At 42.4% G+C, this 21,139-nt stretch overlaps 1 protein-coding gene across 2 annotated transcripts; it reads right to left on the reverse strand.

The window, feature by feature from the left end:
* Positions 1 to 1,498: 1,498 nt before the first annotated feature.
* LOC138956230 (uncharacterized) lies at positions 1,499 to 15,792 on the reverse strand. Of its 2 annotated transcripts, none has more exons than XM_070327641.1 (3): positions 15,549 to 15,792; positions 9,219 to 9,468; positions 1,499 to 7,738 (listed from the first exon to the last, which is right to left on the reverse strand). In XM_070327641.1, the coding sequence occupies exons 2-3, from the start codon at positions 9,434 to 9,436 to the stop codon at positions 4,843 to 4,845; spliced, it is 3,114 nt and encodes a 1,037-aa protein (XP_070183742.1). In that variant the 5' UTR covers positions 9,437 to 9,468; positions 15,549 to 15,792; the 3' UTR covers positions 1,499 to 4,842. The 2 variants fall into 2 exon arrangements, with proteins under 2 accessions (XP_070183742.1, XP_070183743.1); XM_070327642.1 differs by having other exon boundaries at positions 15,700 to 15,788.
* Positions 15,793 to 21,139: the final 5,347 nt, after the last annotated feature.

Consider the following 21,139-nt stretch of genomic DNA (forward strand, 5'->3'; position numbering starts at 1 on the left):
ACGGCTTTCGTCCGGAATTCACAAACACCACAGAGCAGCGAGTATGTTGAATACACTTCAAAAGCCGGCTAGCTACAGAAAGAGAACGCCATATTTCAATCCGCACTCATTGACTCGACAAAACGCCAAATCTGTAGGGACAGCGTACTTACTATCGTCACTGGCCTTCGAAGACCTCGTAACTTACATTTTCCCGATTTTCGGATTTTTGCATGGTTCCGTCCCTTGATTTTTTTCCTATCATCTGTGAAAAGCTTGTAACTCTATCTATTTCGCAAAGGTCTTTTTCCCCTGATTTTAAAAACCTCGTATTGCGTTGCCGTTGGGTGTTGAGACATTGGCGGGAAAACCTCGTATTGTCTGTTTGAATCCCTGCGAGTCTGTTGAAAATCCTCGTAATTGTTCCTTAAATTCAAAACAAAAAAGTGAAAACCTCGTATCTACACGTTTTGATCTGGTGAAGAGAAATTTGAATTTTTAAAACACTCTTTTGTCATTATCTCAGAACTATGATTTTGAAGATACGAGGTCTTCGAAGGCCAGCGACGCTATATAGGCCTACTGGTGACTCAACAAATCGTCCGTCCCTCAGCAAAGGCTTCAGTTCGTAAGATGTTTCATGTTACATTTCTCCAGTCTTGACATGTATAGTTTGTCACCGCACTGACCTGATGATCAATAGACTCTCCATATCTGTTATCAGGGCCGGACCCAGGGGGGGGGGTTCCAGGGGTTCCGGAACCCCACCCCTGGAAAAAGCATGTACCTTGCTTTGAGTGTGTGTTGGGTTTTTTTTAAATAAATTTTGTGTGTGTCTCTAACAAATTTTATTCAATGTGAAATCCGATGAGAAAAAGGTACCCCCCCCCCCCCCTCAAAACAAGGCCCAGAATGCACCAGATTGCACAGATTTTAACCGTTTTTAGTTCGCGCGCCTGCTTTGCAGGCGCGCGCTTGTGGCTTCGCCACTTCGCTGATTTGCCCCCCCCCCCCCCCCCCCCCCCAAAAAAAAAAGGAGGAACCCCCCCCTTACAACTCATTTGGTCCGGCCCTGGTTATTACTGCAAGCTCCTGTGGTTATTACTTACCTTCATCGGTCGCGAGTCTAGTAACCAAGGAAGGAAACTGACACAAGAGGGTAGGCCGGCTAGCCAACTAATCATAAATGGCGCTGAGTTGGTTTCTCGGAATTCAGGAAGTGGTGTTTGTGCTACGTAAAAAGGGGCCCAAGCCCGCATGTGATGTCACAGTCAGAAATACTATAAAAAAAATAAATTGTTGACCGGGTTTGAGAGTAATAATAATAATAATTGTCAGTAAGTACTGGTGTCACATGACTGATGTGAACCAGTTGATTGGCTAATGGCGATGCGCTAAAACTGTATATATCCTTCTCTCTCCTTCTCTCTCTCACACACAGACACACACACAGACACACACACAGACACACACACAGACACACTTAGAAACGCACACTCTTCTAACTGTAACAATGTCAAATCCAAGTCGACCAGTAAAGAAAAATTCCTATTTATTGCTATTCAATTATGCCAAAAAAAACCAGACAAAGATATAAAAATTAATTCGTTTTCAATGTCTCATGCTAACACAAAACATACTGTCAATCTCATAAGTAAATGCACAAATAACTGTTGAGCCAAAGTTCTTTTGCGTATGACACACACACAAAGTATCATTTTTATATTTAGTCAAGTTTTGACTAAATATTTTAACATCGAGGGGGAATCGAAACGAGGGTATGGTGTATGTGTGTCTGTCTGTCTGTCTCTCTGTCTGTGCGTGTGTGTGTGTGTGTGTGTAGAGCGATTCAGACTAAACTACTGGACCGATCTTTATGAAATTTGACATGAGAGTTCCTGGGTATGAAATCCCCGAACGTTTTTTTCATTTTTTGGATAAATGTCTTTGATGACGTCATATCCGGCTTTTCGTGAAAGTTGAGGCGGCACTGTCACGCCCTCATTTTTCAACCAAATTGGTTGAAATTTTGGTCAAGTAATCTTCGACGAAGACCGGGGTTCGGTATTGCATTTCAGCTTGGTGGCTTAAAAATTAATTAATGACTTTGGTCATTAAAAATCTGAAAATTGTAAAAAAAAATAAAAATTTATAAAACGATCCAAATTTACGTTTATCTTATTCTCCATCATTTGCTGATTCCAAAAACATATAAATATGTTATATTCGGATTAAAAACAAGCTCTGAAAATTAAATATATAAAAATTATTATCAAATTTTTTTTTTCGAAATCAATTCAAAAACACTTTCATCTTATTCCTTGTCGGTTCCTGATTCCAAAAATATATAGATATGATATGTTTGGATTAAAAACACGCTCAGAAAGTTAAAACGAAGAGAGGTACAGAAAAGCGTGCTATCCTTCTTAGCGCAACGAATACCCCGCTCTTCTTGTCAATTCCACGGGCACTGCCTTTGCCACGGGCGGTGGAGTGACGATGCTACGAGTATACGGTCTTGCTGCGTTGCGTTGCGTTCAGTTTCATTCTGTGACTTCGACAGCTACTTGACTAAATATTGTATTTTCGCCTTACGCGACTTGTTACATTTAGTCAAGTTTTGACTAAATGTTTTAACGTAGAGGGGGGAATCGAGACGAGGGTGTGGTGTATGTGTGTGTCTGTGTGTGTGTAGAGCGATTCAGACTAAGCTACTGGACCAATCTTTATGAAATTTTACATGAGAGTTCCTGGGAATGATATCCCCGGACGTTTTTTTTCGATAAATGTCTTTGATGACGTCATATCCGGCTTTTTGTAAAAGTTGAGGCGGCACTGTCACACCCTCATTTTTCAATCAAATTGATTGACATTTTGGCCAAGCAATCTTCGACAAAGGCCGGACTTCGGTATTGCATTTCAGCTTGGTGGCTTAAAAATTAATTTATGACTTTGGTCATTAAAAATCTGAAAATTGTAAAAAAAACATTTTTTTATAAAACGATCCAAATTTACGTTCATCTTATTCTTTATCATGTTCTCATTCCAAAAACATATAAATATGTTATATGTGGATTAAAAAAAATCTCTGAAAATTAAAAATATAAAAATTATGATCAAAATTAAATTTTCGAAATCGATTTAAAAACAATTTCATCTTATTCCTTGTCGGTTCCCGATTCCAAAAACATATAGATCTAATATGTTTGGATTAAAAACACGCTCAGAAAGTTAAAACGAAGAGAGGTACAGTAAAGCGTGCTCGAAGCACAGCGCAACCGCTACCGCGCCAAACAGGCTCGTCACTTTCACTGCCTTTTGCACTAGCGGCGGACTACGTTCAGTTTCATTCTGTGAGTTCCACAGCTTGACTAAATGTAGTAATTTCGCCTTACGCGACTTGTTATCTTGTGCTCTTCCATTCCGAACAGACGTCTACCGGAAATAACTCTCAGGATTTTCAATCGTTGTGGACCAGTCATATTTCTCTCGGCGGCTTTAGTGAGTCAAACAATAACACGTAGTGCGTGTGGGCGTATGTGTGTATGTGCGCGCGCGCGCGCGTGTTTGTGTGTGTGTGTGTGTGTGTGTGTGTGTGTGTATGTGTGTGTGACTTGAGGTAAGGAAAATTTGAGTGCTGCTGGTTCCAGTCAATGTATTTTTAAAAGCTGCCCAGTGTTGTTTTCAAATTGATGTTGTTGATCAGTTTGTATAAATGATGCGTGTATTGATGTTGTTGATCAGTTTGTATAAATGATGCGTGTATTGGTGTATGTGGATGGATTGAATGTTTCTTAACCGCAATGTCACAACAAATTCCCAACCTTGGGCAATTAAAGATTCTGTATTCTGTAGCATAACACAGACACCATCATGGCCTAGTCAGCAAAATGGCACCAGAGTTTGGGGGAGTGGTAAAATCATATACTTTTCAGAGATAAAATACACACACAGACATCCATACTGAGCATGACAAAGACAACGCAACTGTCCAATATTTGCTTTTGAAGGCTTCTTCGGGACCAATGGAGAAAAGTCAAACAACGAAAATAAAAGCAGACCAAAATTAAAAACAGAGGGAAAGATTGAAACAAAACTAACAAAGGAAATTATACTTTTTAATAATGGTTGAGTTTTTGTACTCACTAATATTGACATGACGGTCCTATTCACAACAACAAAGTGTTCAAAATGACGACAAGAAACGACTTGCTGAAAACACTACAAGGCAAGGCATGGGAGGTGTGACAACGTTAATTTTCAAGTGTAACTTGTACTCAGTCCCTTAACCTTCACCGTGCTTCGCGGACGACCCAGAGCCACACAAAATCGTCTTTTGCTCTGAAACTATTCGGAGTTTTTAATTGAGATTTCATGCAATCTCCAATCACCATACGACCATCCTATTGCCCAATTTTTGAAAGATTATCTTTGTGAACAAATAAATAAACGATGATGTAATTTGAACTACACAGTCCGGATGATGTGGGTCGTGAACGACCAATATGGAATTACGTAAGGAAATTTACACTGTTTATCCTTATTCGGATGGCGTGGGTCGTGTACGACCCATACTCTGCAAAGAGGCGGCAAAACGTGTATTCCTATTCGGATGGCGTTGATCGTGTACGACCCATACTTTTTACGTTGAATCCTTCTTTTGAAAGTATGGATCGTACACGACCCACATTATCCGGACTGTGTAGTCCAAAGCGTGATCCGGGGAAGGTTAACTATCGTGGCGTCAAGTTCACCCCCTACTGGCAGATAATTATGCGCTCTAGGCGAGTCAGGGGTATTAAAAAGACTCTTTCGTGAGAGTTCACAACGTTTGCATGGAATTGATACAACCCCTCGAAGTCTTCAAAACAACACGTCCTCGAAGTTGATAAGATCTTTGGCGGGCCAAGGCATGTCAAGGGACATAACTCTCTCCACGCGTCCAGGACGACACCCAATGAGGTGCGACACTTGCAGACGACACAAGTCCTGCAGGGCACGCGGGGTGGCTGCTGCGTGGTCCAGGTACTCCACAATGTCATGGCGACCTTGACCTTGAAGGCGATTCCTGAGGTCAGCATTCTCTTTGCAACGGAAGAGCTGTCTGTTGGAGCAGGCCCCTGCTTTGTGCAGGAGCTTGACAAGCGGCATTTGTCCGTTGGACAGGGCAGTTTTCATTGGACAATCCCAGCACACAGAACACCCGTGTGCTGACGTGCAGGTGCATGTCTTAATGTGTGTTGAAAACCCAAATTCAATGCACAACTTAACCATCTCTTCTCTGTCTCCTGAACTTGATACAGCCTTGTACAGAAGTGATTGTATAGAAACACCTTCTTGTACAATATCGACTTTCGAAATTAAAGCCGTGCATATTTCTGATTGTCCTGCCTGCACAGCAAGCCTGAGTATTTTACACTGAATATTTGTGTCTGGAGAACACTTGTGCAGCTGGTTCTGTACGATATTCCACTGCCCATGAACCGAAGCATGTGTAACGACATAGTCCACCACACCGACTTCCTGGCAGCACTCTATGTCTGTCGTCACGTTGTCCCAGTCTTCTGTAAAAACTGCGATATATATGGCCCAAGTCTGTTGCCCTCTCTGCCTGCACTTTCCTATGAGGTTGCTGTATTCAGCTCCGTCCTGTAAATCACGAACAATGATTCTGGCATCTTCAACTGGCATGAACTGGAGACATGAGGCTGCCGATTCCCAGGCACCTTTTGCGACAGCCAGTACAAAACAGAAACTGATAACCTCAGACTCTACTGAGCTTCCCACTTGGTCAACCACTTCCATAAATCTATCCTCAGAGGCGTGGATGGTGAACAAGACCAAGCAAATGTTTTTATATGATGCGCTCATGCACCATTCAGTCAGTCTTTCAATATTCATGGTAGTGTCTGCATCACTCTCTTCATGTTCCCAGCCAAGTGCATCATATTTGTCGAGGATGCCACAAAATGCATCCAATGCAGGAATAACCAATGGCCAAACGTTTTTCTCCGGCAAAATAGCTCGCAAGCACAACAGAAGCACATCCGAGTAAAACTCACCATCTAGACTTTCACAACTCACGTCAAGGTAGTCGTGGGGAGCCTTCAAAAAATCAGCAATAGCATTCCATTTCCTATGTTTCGCTGCAAACGTCAGTGCAGTTTTGACATCGTCTGGATCATTGTTGGTACGACATAATTCAAAAATAAAATTGCAGTTAAGATATTTCATTGCTGTTTGAATTACCAGCCCACTGTTAATGTCATCAACATCCATTCGTGAGATTGCATCCTTGAATAGTTCGATTTTGTCAGCTATTATTGATTCTTCGACAACAACGTGCAACAGCGAGATTGTATCTTGCCATTGCCAACTCGACCAATATCTGTCGAATTCACACCATTCATTGTAAACACCTGTTAAACAGTCCCAAAAGCCGTATTGCAACCACATCCTCAAGGCAAACAACTTGTCACGTTCAGATACCTTAAAGAACGTGCTCACCTTCAGAGCCAACCGCCACTTGCCAAGTCTAGCAGCCTGCAGAAACGCATAGCGACGGCCCCGACGACACATGGCACGACTTTTGGCCATTTTCCTTACAACTTTCCAAGCACGTTTACGAATGGCGTGCCTGAGAGCAAAACGGCGTTGAATGACACTGACGCGACTGTCTTGAAACATGCTCAATACACAATTCCACAATTCCTGAGAAATGAACATGTAGAAAACCAGGTCTGGGTGATCGTCCACCAATACTGTCTGCAGAATGATAATGTCATGCTCAGAAAACTGTGTTGTGAGTAGAACCTGTTTGAAAACTCTGCGTGCAAACCCAAAGAGGGACAAGAGTCGAAGTATGACGAGAACATTAATGGTGTGTAAAGCCGTTGTGACCAAGTACACCATCTCCTGCTCTTTGGCTCCAATTCCTTTCAGAATCATTAAGTACTCATCCCATCGTTCGTAACTTTTGGCAGTCCCGAGTATCACTTCACGCATTCTCGGTCCAATGTCATGCTCAGTTAGAAGTAATATAAGATCCTGGCATCGGTTTAACCTGAAGGCTTCCAGAACAATGCGCTCTGCGCAGTCCGGTTCACATCCTTGACGAAGAAGTTCTACAGCACAGTCAAAGTGCGCCCATTCCAAGGCCTCCCTGCAGACCAGGCCCTGCTGTGCCGGCGTCAGACCAGTCTTGATCAGTTCCCGCACACACTCCCACTGACACGATCTGATTGCTTCCCGCAGAACAAAGTCTGTGTGGTCATTGTTGCTGCAAAGTTTCACCAAACTTGGAACATACTCCCACCTTTTCTGACTGACGACCTCCTGAAAGACCTTGGTGACCTGTTCCTGCTTCACACCGAGACGGAGAGCTTCCAGCACCAAGCCCCACTGTCCGTGTTCCAAGGCTTTTGTAAGCACCAGGTCACGTAGATCCTGGCTCACACCGAGACGTATTGTGTCAAGCACTAGCTCCCACTGTCCGTGTTCCAAGGCCGTTGTCACCACCACGCCCCGTAGTTCCTGGCTCACACCAAGACGTAGAGCATCCAGCACCAACCCCCACTGGCCGTGTTCCAAGGCTGCTGTCACCACCAGGCCCCGTGGTTCCTGGCCCACCCCCAGTGACAGCAGGAGAGACACCAGGGCCCATTGTCGATGCCGCAGACCTCGCTGGAGGAGAAAGTCTCTCTTCTCATTGCTAACGCCAGCGGCAACGAGTTCGTCAACAGTGTCCCACAGGCAGTATCTGCAAATCAGAGTTCTACTTTGATGAATAGGGATTATTTTCGCCTCAAAGTCGAAACGTCTGGAAAGAGGAAGCAAAAATACATATATAGGGTAGATAAAACTGTGTACAAAGATACTGACCACAGGAGACTCTGAACTGTATCTATATATATGCTTAAGTACACACACACACACACACACACAAACACACACACACACACACACACACACACACACACACACAAAATAAGAATACTTGTTTATCATTGGATTTAACAGTCACGACTTCAGAGTGAATTCCCTTTGTACTGGTCTATGTGCCATTCCTACTGGTCAATGCACTAGCACACAGACCGTAAGATGCAAAGCAGTTTAATTTACAACCCTAGTGTTTTCTGGTGTACATATTTGTCATTTTACAGTAGGTTGAAGTGAATAGAAGGATCACACAGGTAGTGAAAGAGAAAGACAATACTGTGATCAGAACACACAGAGGCACAGAAAAATATGGTGTCTTACCTCGCCGCTTTGTGTACAGCCAGGTGTCAGAACACACAGACAGACAGACACAGGAAAGCATGGTGTCTTACCTTGCCGCTTTGTGCCAGGTGTCAGAACACACAGACAGACAGACACAGGCAAGCATGGTGTCTTACCTTGCCGCTTTGTGCCAGGTGTCAGAACACACAGACAGACAGACACAGGCAAGCATGGTGTCTTACCTTGCCGCTTTGTGCCAGGTGTCAGAACACACAGACAGACACAGGCAAGCATGGTGTCTTACCTTGCCGCTTTGTGCCAGGTGTCAGAACACACAGACAGACAGACACAGGAAAGCATGGTGTCTTACCTTGCCGCTTTGTGCCAGGTGTCAGAACACACAGACAGACACAGGAAAGCATGGTGTCTTACCTTGCCGCTTTGTGTACAGCCAGGTGTCAGAACACACAGACAGACACAGGAAAGCATTGTGTCTTACCTTGCCGCTTTGTGCCAGGTGTCAAAACATACAGACAGACAGACAGACACAGGAAAGCGTGGTGTCTTACCTTGCCGCTTTGTGCCAGGTGTCAGAACACACAGACAGACAGACACAGGAAAGCGTGGTGTCTTACCTTGCCGCTTTGTGCCAGGTGTCAAACCATACAGACAGACACAGGAAAGCGTGGTGTCTTACCTTGCCGCTTTGTGCCAGGTGTCAGAACACACAGACAGACAGACACAGGAAAGCATGGTGTCTTACCTTGCCGCTTTGTGCCAGGTGTCAAACCATACAGACAGACACAGGAAAGCGTGGTGTCTTACCTTGCCGCTTTGTGCCAGGTGTCAGAACACACACACAGACAGACACAGGAAAGCGTGGTGTCTTACCTTGCCGCTTTGTGCCAGGTGTCAGAACACACAGACAGACAGACACAGGAAAGCATGGTGTCTTACCTTGCCGCTTTGTGCCAGGTGTCAGAACACACAGACAGACACAGGAAAGCGTGGTGTCTTACCTTGCGGCTTTGTGTACAGCCAGGTCTCTGCACTGCTGACTGATCCCGAGCTGCACGAGCTGTGCGACGAGCCCCCACTGGCTGTGTGAGACAGCCTGACTGACAGCCACGTCTCTCTGCTCCAGGCTGGACCCCTGCTGCACCAACTGTCTCACTCTATGCCACTGACAGTCTCTCACGGCCGGAAGGAACGTCTCCTGCTGTCCACTCCCGGCCATGGCTCCTCATTCTTGCTCCTTAACTGAGGTCACTGCAAACACGTCACTAACGATTCAAAGTAACTCATAGGGTTTCCAGTGCTCGTTTTCGGTTTGGATAACATTCTGTTCTGACGCCCAACAAATGCTAATTACTTTAACAGCTGTTAGGCAAATTACTTCATATTTGGTATATATCAGCAAGCAAAATTTGGTGAACAGTTCACAGAGTTAAAAGTGTATAGGCCTTAAGCTTATTTGAATCGCTTGTCCAGTATTTAATTTATTTTTTTGTTTTTGTATGAACTCAAATGTTTAGTGTTCTTAGTATGTCTTGCTAAGCTAAGTTCTATTTAATCAGAGTATGTTTGCGTGTGCTTATACTTAGTGATATTGTAAAGCTCATAGTGCTTTTAGTTATGCGCTATAGAAGTCTCCTTAATAATAATAATAATAATAATAATAATAATAATAATAATAATAATATGTTAAATGGTCTGACTATTATACTGTTTCAAAATGTGTCACATTTACTGGAATCGACTCACCATCATACATGTAGATTTGACATTGCGCGCTAGCCATACACTTCCGATTTAAGCCCTCCATATTTTAACCCTTTGGATTTACCTCAAGGACCTACTGTGCAAAAACCAATCGAACACACTGTGGAGCTTGAAGACGGCATTTCCAGGCAGGATTAGAGCATTTATTGAACCCGTGTGAACGCGGTACAATGTAGAGTGTGTGTGTGTGTGGGGGGGGGGGGTGCGTGGGTGTGAGTGAGTGTGTGTACGCATTTCGGCGAGCATTCTGTTTGGTTGTGGTGTTTGAATGTAATATGTATTAAATGTACTCAAGCCAAACAACATTCCTGTGTACTGCACGTGGTTGTAATAAAATCTTTTGTCATCATTTTCACGAGTTTTCAAATAAATCTCATGTTCCCCATGCAATAAATCCCCGGTTACCATAGTTGCAGGAGGGATACCGGCACGGTTGGCCTAGTGGTAAGGCGTCCGCCCCGTGATCGGGAGGTCGTGGGTTCGAACCCCGGCCGATACCTAAGACTTTAAAATTGGCAATCTAGTGGCTGCTCCGCCTGGCGTCTGGCATTATGGGGTTAGTGCTAGGACTGGTTGGTCCGGTGTCAGAATAATGTGACTGGGTGAGACATGAAGCCTGTGCTGCGACTTCTGTCTTGTGTGTGGCGCACGTTAAATGTCAAAGCAGCACCGCCCTGATATGGCCCTTCGTGGTCGGCTGGGCGTTAAGCAAACAAACAAACAAACAAATAGTTGCAGGAAGCAGGTTATACATGGATAATCAAAAGCAAACCCAATAGAAACATCGGGGATTCTTCGGCTCTTTTCATTGGCGTTTCCCCAGACCTAAACAGACGACACGACACTGCTTTGCAAAGTTCCAAAAACGAACTGGCAAACTGGCAAACTGGCAAAAGTAAACAAAAAACAAAACTACTTCATGAAAGGTCATAAATTCATCACAAACAAATAAAACCTACCGATATGTTTTGTCTTCTTACAAAGTCATGGAGTGCGTGTATCTGTGTTTCGATACACAGACGTTCGGACGGAGAAACACGAACGTCAAGTTCAAGTCAAACCAATTGACCCCTGACACACAAATTTTGACCCGTGCACAAGACGTTGTATCGATAAACGAAGCGCAAATAAGAAATAATAATACAAGCTAAGAGCTTAGCAACAAGATATGCAAACATCAAACAAAGCCGAGCAAGCAGAATAACAGGTCTAATGAAAAACAAAGAGGCAATGAGTCGGAAACAAGATCGCAATTCTTTCCTTCGCTGCACGACGCAAATCTTCTGTGACCTTTGACCCAACGTAGCTTCCACATTCGATCACTAAGCTTAATATTTACAACTGAAAACCGAGGGGGTGGAATACTGAGAGGAACCTACAGAACTGTGCATCGTCAAACCTGACATATTTATCTCAACATTTTATGAACTCAAAACACAGAAAGTTGCTTTCACACGCCAGCTTTGATTGCAAGAATGTGCTGGGGCCCCAAACCATGTATCATCAAAACGGAACTCGTGTTTCAAAGCATGGCTCCCTGTGTTGATTTGGCACTTATTTTCTCACAACCAAAATGATGACAAAAACGATGTTTGGTGGTTTGTTGTCAGACCAGCTGTTTTGTCGGTCCTCGGGGGGCATATCGACTTTTGTTTCATATTCCCTTGGTCAATAAATATGAAACAAAAGACGATATGCTCCCCCTCGGACCGACCAAAAAGATGGTCTGTCAACAACCCATCAAACATCTTATATTATTCAACATCTAAGCAACAAAGGGACCTACGCGTTCTAAATATAGCCGATGTACAATCATTTTGACTCACGTCTGTAAAACGTGATCGTTGGAATAGCAATCGCAGCATATCTGGCCGTGTGTCTGTGTCTTTGTGTGTCTGTGTCTTTGTGTGTCTGTGTCTTTGTGTGTCTGTGTCAGTGTATGTGTCTGTGTGTATAAGGTATAAGCTTCTGCAAAGGTGGCTGGTGTCTTATCCACTAGGCAATCACGTCCGTCCCATTTTGACAGTATAAATATGTATGACACTTTTAAAAGCATCGTGATACTTTTTTTGTGAGGAGTGAGAATTAAGCAAGCTCTTTAAATCTACGTAATTTGGTGTGATGATTAATAATTGTCGGGGGTGCAAATGAGTGCGAAAGTATAGCTGTTTTGAGCAGATTATTAATCAGACGCACGTCAAAATGGCGTGAAATGTGGTATGCAAAGTGGTACGTGTAAGTATGCCTTTGCTACAAAATATCAAGAGAATCGGATGATTGCGCGCTTGATTTTGTTTATCTCAGCTGCATGCAGGCTGCATCAACCCTTTCTTTTTTGTTATTCTTTTTTTGGCAGGGAGCATCCTTCTTTATAGGTCTTATTCTTTTTAAACAAAATGTCAATCTAAATGATAACTTTAAATATGCATATTTCATAATAATTATTTACAAAACTAACAATTCAATTAACTTTCCAATATTACAATTCCCTCTCAAAAATACGTAAATTGTCGAGAGGGGACCCATACCAATATAATTATACCAATGCACATTTTGGCTATAATAATCAAACCATTTACATAATTACGAATAACTATGGGCGTATATAAATGTTGATTCACCCTAAAGCAAACTTCCCTGACCGTAATTTTGAAACTCATATCACATTACAATATAATTTATCTTCAACACATTTCCAAATGGGCTAAATTTGCTTTCCCCTCAAAACATTCAATAACATCAATTTCTTTCTTACAATCATTACCCATTTTTTTCTTTGCAATACCAACTTTATATAATAAAACATTTGTAGGATAAATAATATGTAATGTTTGCCATTGTAACAACCTCAACCTCTTTTCTGTTGTCATTAAATCCAATTTAGTTTCCCAAACTGTAACTACTACCGGGTCCACAAGCTGTTTGTCTTTAAATAATTTTAGAAAATGACATGGCTTACTCAAATTATTCAAAGCGTTTAATACACAAAAGTAACCATTCGCAGCTGCTTTTTCGCTGTACAAATAGCCCTGTATTAAAAAAGAAATATTGTCGGTTTGCATCCGACCCTGTGCTGAATAACATCAAAAGGCAAACATCCGACCCTGTGCTGAATAACATCAAAAGGCAAACATCCGACCCTGTGCTGAATAACATCAAAAGGCAAACATCCGACCCTGTGCTGAATAACATCAAAAGGCAAACATCCGACCCTGTGCTGAATAACATCAAAAGGCAAACATCCGACCCTGTGCTGAATAACATCAAAAGGCAAACATCCGACCCTGTGCTGAATAACATCAAAAGGCAAACATCCGACCCTGTGCTGAATAACATCAAAAGGCAAACACTCACTGTTAACCTCCACGTCCTTAACTTAACAGTTTTCAAATAATTTCAAAATATAAATAACGGTATCTGTCTCCAGCTTTCTTACTTTTCGTTCATCAGTCTTGCTACCCATGACAATAAAAATGATGACTGCATATCGTTGACATCAATAATGTTTAAACCCCCATCACAAAAATATTGACACATTACTTTTCTTTTAATCTACTCAAAAGCCTTTGTGTACGAAAATCTTTTTTCCAAATGATTCTGTAAAACAGAGTATTCATTTCCACCAACACCTTTTTCGGGTATTACCAGTGCTTGCAATAGAAAAATAATCTGCGATAACATAAGAGATTTAACAATAACAATGTTACCCAATCATTATGTGTCTTGCTTATATGTATAGTATCAATGATTTTTGGGTTGTTGTTGATCATATGGAGTTTTTTTCCGTTTTTCTAGGTTTTATTATGCAATTAAAAAACTAAACAAGAGTTGAGAGAGCGCTGTGGCATTTTGTTGACTTTTGATTTTAACCCCTATCTTTTTACATTAATTTTTAGTCAAGTTTTGACTAAATGTTTTAACATAGAGGGGGAATCGAGATGAGGGTCGTGGTGTATGTATGTATGTATGTATGTATGTGTGTGTGCAGGGGCGGATCAGTTGCTTTGTAAGGGGGGGGGGCACTTTGAATCGAAAGTGAATGTGATGGGCGCGAAGCGCCCGAATTTGCTAGAGGGGTCTGGGGACATGCCCCCCCCCCCCCCCCCCCCCCCCGGAAAAAAATTTTGCCCAAAGAAGCAAAATGGGGCCATCTGGTGCCATTTGAACTTAGAAATGGTCATAGAATCAGCATAGAAAAACCTTTTTTTTTTTCTTCTTCTTTTTTTTTCTTTTTTTTTTCGGGGGGGGGGGCACGTGCCCCCTATGCCCCCCCCCCTCGTCCGCCCCTGGTGTGTGTGTGTGTGTGTGTGTGTGTGTGTGTGTGTGTGTGTGTGTGTGTACAGCGATTCAGAGATAACTACCGGGCCGATCTTCATGATGAAACTTTACATGAGAGTTCCTGAGTATGATATTCCCACCAGTTTTTTTTCATTTTTTGATAAATGTCTTTGATGATGTTATATATCCGGCTTTTGTGAGATTGAGGCGGCACTGTCACGCTCTCATTTTCTTACCAATTTTGTTGAAATTTTGGTCAAGCAGTCTTCGACGAAGGCCGGACTTCGGTATTGCATTTCAGCTTGGAAGCATAAATATTACGTCATTAAAGCTCTCATTAAAATCAAAGTTTCGCAAAGAGATTCAAAATTAATTGCATCGTATTCTTCGTCAAATTCTGAATTAGAAAATATATACATATGTCATGTTTTGGACAGACAAGATCTGCAACGAATAGCTGTGGCAAAGGGCGGGCCAATTAAGAGCCCGTTAACAGCCAGATTCTGAGGAGAAAATGGGGCTGGATTTGACACACACTCAGGAAACCAACATCCAGCATCACCCGCCAGGCTCTCACTTGGAACCAGCAGGGGAAAGAAAGAGACGGAGGCCGAGAAACAGCTGGAGGCGGGACACAGAGGCAGAACTGAAGAGGCAAGGCAACAGCTGGGCAGAAGCGGAAAGAACAGCCCAGAACAGGGTGCGATGGAGAAATGTCGTCAATGGCCTATGCTCCGCTGGGGGCAAAGGGCCTAAGTAAGTAATGTTTACTCTTCACAAAAAATATATATATCAGTAAGAGTTCCGAAAAAAATGAAAAATGTGAAACAAAAATGAAAAATGCTCTTGATGAGATTCAAACCCGCGACCGCCATCAGAACGATAAGCGATCTTGAATGGTGACGTGAATTTATTTTTAGTCACCACACCGAACACTCAGTGGCAACGACACTCTGTCGTCACCATATCTGGGCACACAAAATGTCCGTCTTCCTGGTTTTTGTACTGTGAACAGTATTTTCAGCCAGCCGTCACTGACACGGATACAAAATATGTGACTCTGGGGTGTGACACTCACACAAAGGGGCGCGAAGATGCATGTACACAGAAATACCAGAGCTGTAAATCATTCAGGTATTGTAACAAGGTCTCGTTCACAGCTTTAGTCCGGAATTCACAAACACCAAGTCAGTTGAATACGCTTTAAAGCTAGCTACAGAGAACGCCATATTTCAATCCGCACTCATTGACTCGACGAAACACCAAAGCTGAAGGGACAGCGTACTTACCATACTGGTGACTCAACAAACCGTCCGTCCCTCAAAGGCTTCAGTTCGTAAGATGTTTCATGTTACATTTCTCCAGTCTTGACATGTATAGTTTGTCCCAGCACTGACCTGATAATCAATAGAGTCTCGCGGCATATCTGTTATTACTTACCTTCATCCGGTCACGAGTCTAGTAACCAAGGAAGGAAACTGACACAAGAGGGTAAGCCGGCTAGCCAACTAATCATAAATGGCGCTGAGTTGGTTTCTCGGAATTCAGGAAGTGGTGTTTGTGCTACGTAAAAAGGGGCCCAAGCCCGTATGTGATGTCACAGTCAGAAATACTATAAAAAATAAATTGTTGACCGGGTTTGAGAGTAATAATAATAATAATAATAATGATAAATGAGCATTTATATAGCGCAACATCATAACTTTACAATTATGCTCTTTGCCCTTGACACATTTAAAATTAAAACACACTGTTATACAAGCATTTACATCTACACTCATAGTCAACAACGCTTAATTAAAAGCATACACCATCAAACATACATTACAAAATATTCTTCCACTAACTAATTAATAAAAACATGAATAAAATAGGTAGTGAAAACAAGGAAATACCAGCTGAATACCCTTAATCAAACAGAACATGTTATCAACAATACTGAAAACAGCCCTAGATGTTTATATACATTATCACATTATCACTAAAACAACAAATACACTACTTGTAGCCTACTGATGGACTGAGAAAACAAAATCAGGGGTTGTATTTCTTGAAGAGGTGTGTTTTGAGTGCTCGTTTGAATGCTTGGGGTGACTGAGAGTGGCGGATGTGAAAGGGGAGAGAATTCCATTGTGTGGGTGCGCAGAAAGTAAAAGTGCGTTGTCCGTATGTTTTGGTTTTGGTGTGTGGAATGGTAAGGATGCGACAGTCAGAAGAAGCACGGAGTTGTCTTGCTGGAGAATAGACGGTGAGGAGTTCAGAGAAGTGAGCAGGAGACGAGCCAGAAAAGAAGTTAAAGCAGAGGGTGGACAGTTTGTAGTCAATGCGGGCTTGAATAGGTAACCAGTGCAGTGTGAGAAGAAGTGGTGTTGCGTGATCTCGTTTTCGTGCTTTCCGGCAGAATGAGGCGTGCTGCCGAGTTTTGGACTTTGTGTAGTTTATGCAGGAGGTACAGAGGACAGCCAGAGAGAAGAGAGTTGCAGTAGTCAAGTTTAGAAAGAACAAAGGCACAGACAAGAGTGTTAGTTGTTTGAGAGGAGAGTGTGTGGCGAATGGTGCTGATCTTACAAAGCTCAAAATAAGCTGCTCTACAGACTAAAGATATATGTTTGTTAAGGGTCATGTCAGATGAAAGGGTGAATCCAAGGTTTCTAGCTGATGGTGAGAAAAGAATGTCGGTGTTGCCTATCGGAAACAGGTTGGGGAGAGGGAAATGTAGTGTTATTCTTTTTGCACAGTAAGACTTCAGTCTTATTATCATTCAGCTTAAGTTTGTTATCGACCATCCAAGATTTAACATCAGTGATCAGTAGAATGGGGAAAAGATAGACCTGCTATGTGAAACACATATGTATAGAATGTGACTGGAGTTTTAAGCCCAACGCTCTCTCTCTCCTTCTCTATCTCTCCCTCTGCATGCGTGTGTATGTGAAACACATATGTATAGAATGTGACTGGAGTTTTAAGCCCAACCCTCTCTCTCTCCTTCTCTATCTCTCCCTCTGCATGCGTGTGTATGTGAAACACATATGTATAGAATGTGACTGGGGTTTTAAGCCCAACCCTCTCTCTCTCCTTCTCTATCTCTCCCTCTGCATGCGTGTGTATGTGAAACACATATGTATAGAATGTGACTGGGGTTTTAAGCCCAACCCTCTCTCTCTCCTTCTCTATCTCTCCCTCTGCATGCGTGTGTATGTGAAACACATATGTATAGAATGTGACTGGGGTTTTAAGCCCAACCCTCTCTCTCTCCTTCTCTATCTCTCCCTCTGCATGCGTGTGTATGTGAAACACATATGTATAGAATGTGACTGGGGTTTTAAGCCCAACCCTCTCTCTCTCCTTCTCTATCTCTCCCTCTGCATGCGTGTGTATGTGAAACACATATGTATAGAATGTGACTGGGGTTTTAAGCCCAACCCTCTCTCTCTCCTTCTCTATCTCTCCCTCTGCATGCGTGTGTATGTGAAACACATATGTATAGAATGTGACTGGGGTTTTAAGCCCAACGCTCTCTCTCTCCTTCTCTATCTCTCCCTCTGCATGCGTGTGTATGTGAAACACATATGTATAGAATGTGACTGGAGTTTTAAGCCCAACCCTCTCTCTCTCCTTCTCTATCTCTCCCTCTGCATGCGTGTGTATGTGAAACACATATGTATAGAATGTGACTGGGGTTTTAAGCCCAACCCTCTCTCTCTCCTTCTCTATCTCTCCCTCTGCATGCGTGTGTATGTGAAACACATATGTATAGAATGTGACTGGGGTTTTAAGCCCAACCCTCTCTCTCTCCTTCTCTATCTCTCCCTCTGCATGCGTGTGTATGTGAAACACATATGTATAGAATGTGACTGGAGTTTTAAGCCCAACGCTCTCTCTCTCCTTCTCTATCTCTCCCTCTGCATGCGTGTGTATGTGCAAGTGCGTGTGTTCTTTCCATATCGTATTTACCATCTGCCATTGGGTTCAGCAAGGTATTTGCTGCGGGAAGCTGTGTTTCATTGAGAGAAGTTTTGTTTTATTTAGTCAGTGTATGTTGTACAAGTTTTGTTTTATTTAGTCAGTGTATGTTGTAGAGATCAGTGCAGTTCACATCATCTGACTACCGTCAGTGTGTCAGTAGTAACGCTCAGGTTGCAAGAGGCACCGTCCATCCTAGTGAGACAAGGGACATCTCAACCTCACATGGAAATGCTTTTTGTTTTTATGTGAAAGGCTGAATATCTCCTGTGATTCACAGCTTTGTTCCTTTGTATCAGTGTCGAATGGATGGCGTTAATGAGTACAGGTAAAAGTCCTTTTGACAAAGGAAATGATAGGCTATGTTAATTTTCTCCAACTAATTTTGTCAGTGGTTGTTGTCACCTTTAGATTCTTGCCTGTATTTGAATGCGAGATTAATATCTTCTCCTTAAATCGCGACCTTATCACTAACTAACCCGCCACACCACCAATGACTGACACAACTGACAATCCACCCCCACCATCCACACCCCCACCATCCACACCCCCACCATCCACACCCCCACCATCCACACCCCCACCATCCACACCCCCACAGTTTACCAATGCAAATAACAATTACAGGAAGAAAGAACTAAAAACAAAGACTGAAGAAAAGAAAGGCAAAGAAGCTGTTTGTTTTACTTCGTTTTAATTAGGATACACTTTGCAAGAAAAATCAATCTTTTTCTGCAAAGACTTCAAAATACTGACAACGAATTGAAAATACGATCCAGCGCTTAATAGTAACACAATGCTACAAGAAATGTTTTGTTTATTTCAGCAAAGGCAACACAACGAAATGACCCCAATTATTACGAAAATAAACACATCGGGTATTATAAGATGTTGGGTGGCTTGTTGACAGACATTATTTTGTTGGTCCGAGGAGACCATATCGTCTTCGGTTTCATCTTTATTGACCAAGGCCAAGGCTAATAAATATGAAAACCGAAGGCTACACAGTCCCATTACTTGAGCGGCGGTCACGTGATCCCTGTCAAAGAAATACTTATTCCAAAGGGTGATCCTGAAGGGTAAGTGAACGGCCTTAACTGACATATGAAGTGTTAATGAAATTACATGGGAATTAATGTTTTAATTTGGGTTTGAAATCTGCTGCAATAACTTTTTTGGCCAAGTTTAGATTAGAAGTAATACACACAACTTCCTTCCAATACAATATATTTGATGCTTCCATGTAGTTTTTTCTTTACAAAATGCATAGAGAAAAAGCACATGTATATTTCGTTATAGCAGCTGTGTAGATTATTGTATTGTGGAATGTCTTTCGATTTCAACAAAACCGAAGGGTAAGACATACAAAACTGGGTTTTGTTTACAGCAGAAAAAGGCGCCACATTACAAAACATCACCTGCAGACATGCCTGACCGCCTCTTTCTGACGCGAGTGGACCGTCCACTTCAAATATATAAAGGGGCTTGCTTCTAATCTAATAGACAGATAATTGTTTGCAGCTGTTGTAAGACACGGGTGCATTCCACCATTTACAGTTTAAATACTAATGAATTGACACAAATAGGCTGCAAGACATTCGGTGCTATCGTTTCTTTCACTTACTCATTGTTCCAACTACCAGATCTTTCCATTTTTTTTTTACAAAGAAAACACATAGAAAAACGGATTTAGAGAATTTATCTCCTCTGAGTCGTGTCTTATTTAAAAAAATATGCAGTCCTAGATATTTGTACAATTTAAAAGAATCTGCATAATGTGTGTGTTTGTTTCTAAATAGTTTGTGTGTGCGTGTGTGTGCGTGTGCGCGCGTGTGTGTGTTTTTGTGTTTGCGTGTGTGTGTGTGTGTGTGTCTGTGTGTCTGTGTGTGTTTTTGTGTGTGCGTGTGTTGGTTGCGTAAGTGTGTGAGTTTAGGCTACGTGTCAGTCTGTCCGTCTGTGTCAGTGTCTGTCTGTGTGATTCTGGATCAAAGTGTGTGCATGTATGCGTGTATGTATGTGGGTGTGTGCGTGCGTTCACGTGTGTGTGTGTGTGTGTGTGTGAGAGAGAGAGAGAGAGTTTGCGTGTGTGTGTGTGTGTGTGTGTGCTTGGGTCCGATCGCGTACTCTCTCTCTCTCTCTCTCTCTCTCTCTCTCTCTCTCTCTCTCTCTCTCTCTCTCTCTCTCTCTCTCTCTCTCTCTCTCTCTCTCTCTCTCTCTCTCTCTCTCTCTCTCTCTCTCTCTCTCTCTCTCTCTGTTTTGAGTTTAAATTATGTGTTTATCCCCGTGTGCGGCAGTAGGGTCTACATCCGCGTCCACGTGTGCGTTAAGTGTGTGAAGCGTTCGTGTGTGGGTTCTTATGCTTCTATGCACGTTTGTGTGTGTGTGTGCTTTGGACCTAAATACCCTTGGGTCCAAACGCGTCCACACGCCCATATACACACTAACACGCAATCTATATATATATATATATATATATATATATATATATATCTTTCTTTCTCTCTCCTTCTCTCTCTCAAACACAGACACAGACACAGACACACACACAGACACACACACACACACACACACACACACACACACACACACAAACACACATACACACACACACTTAGAAACGCACACTCTTCTAACTATAACAATTTCAAATCCAAGTCGACCAGTAAAGAAAAATTCCTATTTATTGCTATTCAATTATGCAAAAAATACCCAGACAAAGATATGAAAATTAATTCGTTTTCAATGTCTCATGCTAACACAAAACATAAGCATACTGTCAATCTCATAAGTAAATGCACAGATAACTGTTGAGCCAAAGTTCTTTTGCGTATGACACACACACACAAAGTATCATTACATTTAGTCAAGTTTTGACTAAATGTTTTAACATAGAGGGGGGAATCGAGACGAGGGTCGT

The sequence above is a fragment of the Littorina saxatilis genome, unplaced genomic scaffold, assembly GCF_037325665.1.
Source record: "Littorina saxatilis isolate snail1 unplaced genomic scaffold, US_GU_Lsax_2.0 scaffold_1292, whole genome shotgun sequence".
NCBI lineage: Eukaryota > Metazoa > Mollusca > Gastropoda > Littorinimorpha > Littorinidae > Littorina > Littorina saxatilis.

Bases quoted from the DNA above. Each gene is read 5' to 3' on its own strand.
- LOC138956230 (XM_070327641.1), bottom strand. From the start codon at position 9,436: ATGGCCGGGAGTGGACAGCAGGAGACGTTCCTTCCGGCCGTGAGAGAC. The intron at 7,739-9,218 runs GTAAGACACCAC...TCTGATTTGCAG, and splicing joins GCTGTACACAAAGCCGCAAG to ATACTGCCTGTGGGACACTG.